This window comes from Bradysia coprophila, unplaced genomic scaffold, assembly GCF_014529535.1.
Source record: "Bradysia coprophila strain Holo2 unplaced genomic scaffold, BU_Bcop_v1 contig_350, whole genome shotgun sequence".
NCBI classification, from domain to species: Eukaryota; Metazoa; Arthropoda; class Insecta; order Diptera; family Sciaridae; genus Bradysia; species Bradysia coprophila.
In genome coordinates, this window is record NW_023503608.1 from 7,465,372 (window position 1) to 7,474,518 (window position 9,147).

The window sequence follows — 9,147 nt, forward strand, 5'->3', positions numbered from 1 at the left end:
CAGATGAGTGTGAGGTCTGTGACATTTGTTATCTGCATGATAAGTAAGAAGATCTCCTCTACGTGCAAAAGAAGCCAAAAATTCTAAAGATGTCCAATGCATCATCAGTATTTATCGAATCTACTACTTCCTTTCTAATATGATTAAGTTAAACAACTTATCATGGAGATTCTGATTATCTCGATAAACCTGTACTCGGCAGAAAAAATAGCGTATCCACTGGTTACGCTATTTTTTCTGCCGAGTACAGGTTTATCGAGATAATCAGTGGATACTATCCAGCTCTGTACAAAATGTATGCTTTGGATTATGTACCACGTCTTCCTTCAGCTCGATTATGTAGCACGCCTTCGACTCTGCACATAACTTCCAAATCGTCAATAAACTTTTCATACAGAGATGCTTGCATAATCTACTATTAAAGCTAATAAAAACCGAATTGTAGGTGCTAGGTTGCAGAAGTTAAAGAGAGTGGCAATTACGCACCAGATGTGGACTTGCACATGCAAATTACCGGCGAGTTTGGCAACACATCGTATGCGTAGAACAATAAAACCATAGTCGTCAACTTTAATATTTCATTTATAGACGTTGACTCAAAGCCCGAGGTAAAGATTCTCATCCGTAAACTTTACCTACGTTTTGCAAGCTCTTTAACCTTTCACCTTACGAATATGCTATTGGCACTTGGTCTCTTTATAATACTGTCGCTAATGGCACCAGGTGCCAATAGTCTCTTTATAATACTGTCGCTAATGGCACCAGGTGCCAATAGTGCCTTGATAATCAGTATTCGTCCTTTCACCTTAAACATGATCAAAAGCACAGCTCCGCTTCGAAGCTATGTCAAAAGTCTAAATTTAAATCGACCGGTTAGTTCATAAGTCATCCACTACATTTGTATATGTAAGCGTTTGCGTAACAAAAGAGTAGGTGCGTTCCCACAAAATGTCAAATTGTAACATTAACAGCATTAACATTGTGCTTCAGTCGTTAATTTCATCGAAGTGAAACGCGTCAGTTTACGTGTGTAATTATCTTAATAGTAAAAAATTATAAACATTACGAGCCCATCGAAATCAAAATGTTGCCTTCGAATCCGTTCAAACGGAAACGTTCTGATGAATATGGTCTCGAGACTGTGCACACGTGTGCTTCGACCGAGGTAAGTTGAAAGGGTTAGAAGTGTCCAGAATTTTCTCGTAACATTTCGTCATTGCTACGCGTTCATTTTACTAACGAATTTTTAGATGGAAGAAGAAATCTTTTCGTTTCGGTGGACTCTGAAAAACTATGCCTCTTTCATTGAATCGTCCGAAATACGATCTCCAATATTCACTGGAGCAAAAAACCACTGGTACATACATTTCTGTTTGTCATTCAGTTGATCCAACGATTAATTTTCTACAATCTTAATAGGCAACTGAAAGTATACCCGAAAATGAAAGCCGGAAACACCGACTTTTTGACGGTCTATCTGATTTTAGTGAACTACGGTGATCAGAGCCGAGCTCCGGGCAGCATTGTCAAGGCTCGTTTTTGTATCAGTATTTTGAAGGCTGATGGGCTCCCTGCAAGACAGATAGGTATTGTTCAAGTTTATGTTCTAGTATTCGAATGCTATCAATCATTGTGGTGTGCTACTCAACTCTAGGCTCTGAAAAGGTGTGCGAATTTAAAAAAGGATCCGATCTGGGTGGTAAACTAATTCAATCATCCGATATATATTCATTGACCGAAGTGGTACTAATAGACAATGCCATCACAATACATTGTAAAATTCGGACCGACGGAGAGTTGAAACATAATGTTTCAAATGGCGGTTTTGCTGCGAAAAGATTGTGCTTGCGATTAGAGGATGAAGCAAAGATGCAGCGTAAAAAAGAGTTGGCAGCAGATATGGGCCGAATTTTCGATGAATCATTGATGAGTGACCTGAAAATTTCGACAGCCGATACGTGTTTTCCGGGACACAAGGCGATACTTGCAGGTGAATGTTCTTACATCTCCATTCCACTTCCTGTCTTGCTTCTTATGCTTATGTGCTACGTCATCGACTTTATTTCGATCCAACTTTTAGCCAGAAGCTCTGTATTCGCTGCGATGCTGGGAACTAACATGACTGAAAAGCAACAAAACACCGTGGAGATACTAGACTTTGACACCGATGTGGTCAGAGGAATGCTACAATATTTGTACACTGGAGAGACCGAATTGATAGGTCGACATGCACCCGACCTGCTTCGTATTGCAGAGAAGTACGACTTAGCGGGATTGAAAGAAGCTTGTGAGCATGCAATCTGCGATGATTTGAATGTAGATAATGCGGCGATGTTGCTGAATTTGGCCCATATGCACAACGCGACACTGTTGAAGCAGTGTGCACTCGACTTCATAAAACGGTGAGTGTTTACCGTTTATCGCTTCAAGCCAGTAGAAACAAAAACAAATCACAATCTCAATTCTTCTAGTAATGCTACCAAAGTCAAGCAAACGAAGGGTTTTGCAGATCTACAATTTGCTCATCCGAAGGTACTATTAGACTTGTACCTCTCACAAACTGCCTGACTGATAGACAGCGAGCAGATGTTAATTTAAAGAATATTTTTGTTTGTTTAGATTGAAATTTTGCTGAACATTTTTTTATGTTTTACCGTCAATGCTCTCTAAGCAAAAATGAATTCGTTACGATAACAATAAGTTACCTCAACTCAAATGTTTTTTTTTCTAATCTAAGAATCAACCTAATTTAGGAACTAAATCATTCGCAACCGTTCAGTGGCTCTTTACCATTTTTCTTCGACTAATTTTGATACGTCTACCTTCGATGCATTTATTGACACACCAACAATGTTAGGGAATAGTTTAAATGATGAAATGTTCTTTCCACCCACACATGGCTATTGGTTACCCATTCATTCGTCAACTCTGGCACAGTAAAATTTGTAAGAAAAGCTCTTTCGACTTTTGAAAATGATTAAAGGCGGGTTTGGTTGAAACAAAACCGCCATTAAGAGCGCTCACCCCTTGGCAATTTTCTAGCCTACATTTGTGCGCAAAAATATTCGTTTTTTGATGATTTCTCTGAACCAACTTTTTTTTGAAAAAGTAAAACCATTAAAGCATGCAAAAATTTCTTACTTTTAAGGGAAACATTGGTTTGTGGTCGAGAACTTAACCCACTTGGAAAAACCTTTGCAAAACACATAAATTTACACATTTGCAAAGGTTTCTCCAAGTGGAATAAGTCATCATCCACAAACCAATTTTTCACTTAAAAGTAACACGTTTTTGCTTGCTTAAATGGTTTTACTTTTTCAAAAAAAGATTTTGGTTCAGAGAAATCATCAAAAAACGAAATATTTTGCGCACAAATGTAGGCTAGAAAATTGCCAAGGGGTGAGCGCTCTTAAACTTTGTACTGTAAGGCGAAAGATAACGTGATAGGATAGGATCATCTTCAAGCAGAGAGATAGTCTCTGCGTAGAAAACTTCGCCGAAGATCGGTAAGATGAGGTGAACACTTCAAAAAAACCATCAAAAAATGATTTCTTAGTGAAATGCTTGTTCTTCTGTTTGCCATTTGAGCTGTACCTACCCAAATGCCATGAAATATTGTTTCTCCTTCTACAGATCCATTAAACTGTCGCAGAGATCATTATAAATTTACTTGTAAGATCAGAGAACAAATTATGGTCACCATCTGAGCATTTTACTGATTTAGTTGTTGTGGGGTTGGTTGGATTATCGATTTCGGTTAGAGTCTATCACATCTGTTATTTATCAATAGCGACGAAACAACAGAATAATGATCTCTAGCTAGATTGGTCTCATTTAGCAAAATTAATCCTTTTATGATATTAAGTGGAATAGTTGTCCCTAAAATGTGTTTGAATATATGTGAAAAATAAAAATTTATTGATTTTGCATACAGAAATTGATCAATACCACGGCAGAGTAAAGTAAACCAGTCAGGAGCGCATGATTTGACTATGACCTGAATTGTAGCGAATAAAATTCATTTGAGTTCATTTTCATACAGTGTATTAGGTCCCTTATGGAAAACGATGAAAATTTTGCTCGGACAATAAATTTACGTACCAGAAAGATTAATGCTTAAATTCTCAAGCTGGAAATGATTCACGCCCTTTCACATCTATAATGTGACCTTCTGATCATCATATATTGTACGTCCACGTCTAAGATATACAATTCGTGGATAGGATCTAGTCGTAAGGTCAATCAGAATTTGTTGGAGAAGCAATGACTCAGATCACATTTCCTCGCTGTTTATTTTTAAATATCTTGTTGGCATCACCAAAAAAAAGCTGTTGAGAACTTATATTAGAAGGAAGGCAACCTATCGCTTGATCTACAACGAACTTATTAAAAGTCACTTATTAGAGAAAACAGTACTAAATTAATTGGCTACATCATCATCGACCAAAAGCCCAAATGGTAGAATAAGTTGATGTTGATGCTTCTAGATAATTTAGTCCCAAGAACGTGACTGAAAATAACCAAATCCAATGAAAGTGTAAAACAGGTATGGTCTATTGTTCGCCCGGATGACATAAAAATTAGATTTTCGTACTTAAACACACTCATTTTCATATTATTTTGACGTAAAATGTGAGTGCGTTTAAGACGAATTCGGTAATCGACCATACCTGTTCTCTACTTTCATTGACCAAATAGACGTCAAAATACTCAATGAAAGTCTAGAACAGGTATGGTCGATCGGCGAATTCGTCTTAAACGCACTCACATTTTATGTCAAATAATATGAAAATGAGTGCGTTTAAGTACGAAAATCAAATTTTTATGTCCTCCGGACGGACAATAGACCATACCTGTTTTACACTTTCATTGAAAATACTCAGCTTTGACGATGATGCAGTTGCTTCATTGAAGAGACCGAATTGATAAGTCAACGTGCTCTTGACTTGACTCACTAATTGCACGGAAGCAACGACTTTAGTAACCGAACAATCATAGTACCTATCTAAATGCAACGTACGAACGAACAATGTTTTGACCTTAGTCATAAAATATGATTTCCTTCTACAGATACCTTTAAACACTGTCGCATAGATCATTAGATACCTGTAATATAATCAATCATCATCACTGATTTCAACAAAGTGAATAACAAATTCTTCAAATTCTTTCTTCAAATTTTTTTGCTATAAATGCAGCACATAGTTGGATGTATTGTTTAGTAATCGACAGTCGTCTGAGAAAAAGGCTATCACATCAATTATTGGATCAGTATCTTTGCAACAATAATGTGGCGTTTAATATTTGTTGCCTCGTTGGCGGTTTACTGCAGTAAATAAAAAAAAGTTGTGGTTTATGGGTCATTTCATTCACTCTAACTAAATATTCGTGTAGATTGCAAGGCTGAACATTCAGTCTTAGCCGACGATCAAAAATCTAATCTTCCATTCGAAGAAGAGCATCAAGAGAATATGGAATTATGGTCGAGAAAGACGCTTGTTTCGGAATCGAATTCGATAGCATTGCAAGAAAAAATCCTCAAGGCAGCCTCTAACATCGGCAAGGCACCAAACATTGATGAACTGATAACGAGAATGGAAACATTTTCCCGAAAATTTCCTTCTGAATTGCTGAAGGACAAATCACTCGGGCCCATGTCGTCCAAATTCAAAAAAAGTTACGACGTACTACTAAAGCAAACCAGACCGATCCTTCGTACGGCCAGAAACTTGGAGGAAATGGGTAAAAAGAAGAGTAAGAAACAGTGGCATGCATTTGCGGCAAAGTTAATGGTAAAATTTTCTAAACAGTGGATAACATTTCCCGGTAATGATCAGACAAATTTTAGACTCTGAATAAACATATCGAAAGGTTCACTAAATCCGTGAATGATGAATCCAAGAAACAACGAAATAGAAATTTAAAGATCATGAACAACAATCGAAATGATGTGACGATTGTGGAAAATGCCAAACGATTCATTAACATTGCTGACTCATTCTCTGCATGCATTCAGTGGATACAATCAATTCCAAGCACCATAAATTGCTTCATTTTCGGAAATTGCGAAGCAAATAACGAAAACGAGGAAGATTATGACGAAGGGAACGGCGATGATGATGGTAGCGACGATGATGATGGTGACGACGATGATGATGGTGATGACGATGATAATGGTGATGACGATGAAGATGCGTCACCAGAATCCTCTGATGAATAAATTTTAATGCATATTAAGAAAGGACGCTGAAGGTTTTGCAGCTGGAGTAAATAGCATGTACAGTATGTACTTAAGAAATGTTCAGCGACTATATCATTTGATCAATTAAAATTACAATTCACGCCGTAAGTGCGGTCGAAATTCAAAATCTTTCTCACGCAAGTCTTATCGTAACGCAGCGTCATTTTCATACAAGGAAACGTTGAAATGCATTTTTCGTTTCACTTGAAATTCAAATTTTAGGCACACTAACGGCGTGAATTACTAAATCAAAATGAACTAATACGATGGACAGAAGTTATTTGACTGTCCCATAATCGACCAATATTGTGATAGAAGAAGTCCTTAACACATTATTTGAGTTCCCTTACTTGTTCTTTAACATCAGGCACTTCATGCATTACTGCATTAATCTTTTTTTTCCTAAAATATGTTTTTATGAAACGGTTTTCGAAAGTAACTATTCTGACGAGTTAGAGTCTCAAGTGGTCTTCGGTAAGTGATTTTCTAGGCTCAATTAATCAAGCGCTAATGATTATCGCTAAAGGATCTTAACGCGTACCGTTACAATTGTTTATTTACAAAATTGATGATGCCAAACAAAACTACGCCGAAAAAATAAAAGGATCCCACTGTTGTTGTGCCTGCACCGGAGCAATATAATTTACAAAGTTCGGCAATTGATGATTGATACGCTGCATTATAGTCAATCGTGACTTCATTTTGTACATAATCCTCACGATCATCGACGTATTGATCAGTCATATTTGGTCCACCTACAATAGCCCCAATCAAAATCTGTGGATTTGGTTCGGGCGATGATAAAGCGTTATTGTCGCATACGGCTGGTCGGTCGGGACATGAGCTAACAGAAATTTTATTTTAAGCGAATTACCAGAAAAACGTTAACACTACAACACTTACGCAGCACGGTGATGTGGGCTTGCTGGTGGATCTTTACCGAAGCCAACGACAAAACTCCTTCCAGTGTCACCGAGTATGTAGCCCATTTGATTTTTAGCGAATTGTCGATAAGGTTCACTGTTGATGCCGATATTTGCAGCTTGCAGACATACATAGACGACATTCGATATGTGGCGAAGTGATCCCCATATGCTAATAAAGACTAGGCCATTCGGTGTAGTTGGTGTGTTGTACACAAACTTATCACAGAACGTCCGAGCTGCCGTTGTATATTGCACGGATCCATCAATCTTAGCTAGTAGAACTTGGGCTTGAGCTAATTTAGAACTCCAATCTGCTCGTTCGGGAGTGTAATTTAAGTTAAATTCTGTCCACCATTTTGCATAGTCATTCTTATAGCTGATCTCGCCAGTTGCTCTGTACAACCAAGCAGCTGACCAGAGTAGTTCGTCTTCGTAACTGTTTGAACTGAGATGGTTGATATGCATTAAAGGACATCTTTTTTACTTAGGATTTCTCTGTTAGTTACTTGTAAAATTCTTTGACTTCCGGAAATGAATCACTGTACAGGCCTCGATACATAGTAGCAAAATTGTACAATTGTTTGGCATGCGTTAGCAGAATATCGGCGTACTCAACATTTCCATACTGCCTAAAAACCATAGAGGCAGCTGCCATAGCTGCTGATGACTCGCCAGCAACGTCAGACGCTTAAATAAATAAGAACATACTAATTGACATTACAATGTATAGCCTATTTAGCCTAACTATTGAGCTATGCCTCGAACTATACTACTTGCTAGGTGAAATTTTAGAAGTTCTAACTGAAGATATGGCTTTTCAGAATCAGGTACCTGGTTTTGTTGTCGTTGCCTTTAACGTAGGCCGAGGATCACTTCCGTTCCAATCTTCTGGTCGTCCCCAAAACCGATGATCTTCTGTACCGTTTCCTACTTGTACGTATAACACATTTGGAGATGGATGTACCTGAAAGAGTAAGTAAAAGCACACATTTCCGCACAAATATATTGTGTGCATAAGGATAGTCCTCGACTATATTCGTTACATGTGTTCATTTTACCTTTATAAAGTAGTCCATTCCCCATTTCAAACAAGCCAGTGCATGTTCCTGCTGTCCTGCCTTTTGATATCCCTCCATAGAATCTAACATACCCCAAGCCAGATAGGTCATTGCGGAAGCAGCAGGAAATTGAAATTTAACATGATCTCCAGCTGGAACATAGATGAAAGGCAGTATTATACACAATTAGACTTTACGAATTATTTTATTGTCACCATCAAAGTATCCTCCTGACAAATTTTCACCATCTTCTCCTATATCAGTGAGGAATGTATCTCCTCGCCATGGTATCCTATTATCAGCTGGCAATTTTCCGCTCCTCTGTGCTTCGTAGAACAATAAAGATTTCTCTATAGCCTCGGCGTAATTGTAATCGTCAGCGGTAGCCAACCTAATAATCATTTGCACGGACAAGTAAAAAAGAATTACGAAAAATTTCATTGTCTTGACCAATTATTTCCTTTCGCTTCACAGAGTTTAATAAAACGAAAATCATTATTCTCCAGCAATGCTGATTAGGCACCGTTAATTATCTAGAGCATTGAGTACTAATCGTAAAATGATGGTACGTTATATCACTAAAATTAGTAATCATTTGCAAGCGTTTCCCGTTCAACATTTTCCGTGAAAGTGGAGTGGACTGAATAACTTGGTTCGGTATTAGGTATTACACGCCTGGATGTAGACGAATGATTGGAACTTTTTTCGTTTACAGTTTCTTTAAATATTTCTGAAAATTTTCAAAGGCACCGGTACTTAGCTAAAATTGTAGCCTACATCATATTTCATATGCCTCATATTTCATTTTTGATGATATCCTTCCATCAGAATCCTTTTTCAAAAATGTACGACGACGAATGTGTTAGCTTTCAACAGAAAATACATTTGGTTATAGTCGTTTGACCAGCTCTGAGAAAAGTAA

The 9,147-nt window shown here is 37.6% G+C and overlaps 3 protein-coding genes across 3 annotated transcripts; 2 read left to right on the forward strand and 1 right to left on the reverse strand.

The window, feature by feature from the left end:
* Nucleotides 1-943: 943 nt before the first annotated feature.
* On the forward strand, nt 944-2,710 carry LOC119080741 (speckle-type POZ protein-like). Its single transcript, XM_037189288.1, has 6 exons — nt 944-1,165; nt 1,251-1,357; nt 1,420-1,586; nt 1,655-1,990; nt 2,081-2,402; nt 2,472-2,710. The coding sequence occupies exons 1-6, from the start codon at nt 1,085-1,087 to the stop codon at nt 2,566-2,568; spliced, it is 1,110 nt and encodes a 369-aa protein (XP_037045183.1). The 5' UTR covers nt 944-1,084; the 3' UTR covers nt 2,569-2,710.
* A 2,519-nt stretch (nt 2,711-5,229) lies between these two features.
* On the forward strand, nt 5,230-6,365 carry LOC119080771 (chaperonin CPN60, mitochondrial-like). Its single transcript, XM_037189338.1, has 3 exons — nt 5,230-5,331; nt 5,395-5,792; nt 5,849-6,365. The coding sequence occupies exons 1-3, from the start codon at nt 5,289-5,291 to the stop codon at nt 6,218-6,220; spliced, it is 813 nt and encodes a 270-aa protein (XP_037045233.1). The 5' UTR covers nt 5,230-5,288; the 3' UTR covers nt 6,221-6,365.
* A 386-nt stretch (nt 6,366-6,751) lies between these two features.
* Nucleotides 6,752-8,770, reverse strand: LOC119080716 (endoglucanase E-4-like). Its single transcript, XM_037189198.1, has 6 exons — nt 8,441-8,770; nt 8,226-8,377; nt 7,999-8,131; nt 7,674-7,854; nt 7,145-7,612; nt 6,752-7,085 (listed from the first exon to the last, which is right to left on the reverse strand). The coding sequence occupies exons 1-6, from the start codon at nt 8,664-8,666 to the stop codon at nt 6,785-6,787; spliced, it is 1,461 nt and encodes a 486-aa protein (XP_037045093.1). The 5' UTR covers nt 8,667-8,770; the 3' UTR covers nt 6,752-6,784.
* Nucleotides 8,771-9,147: the final 377 nt, after the last annotated feature.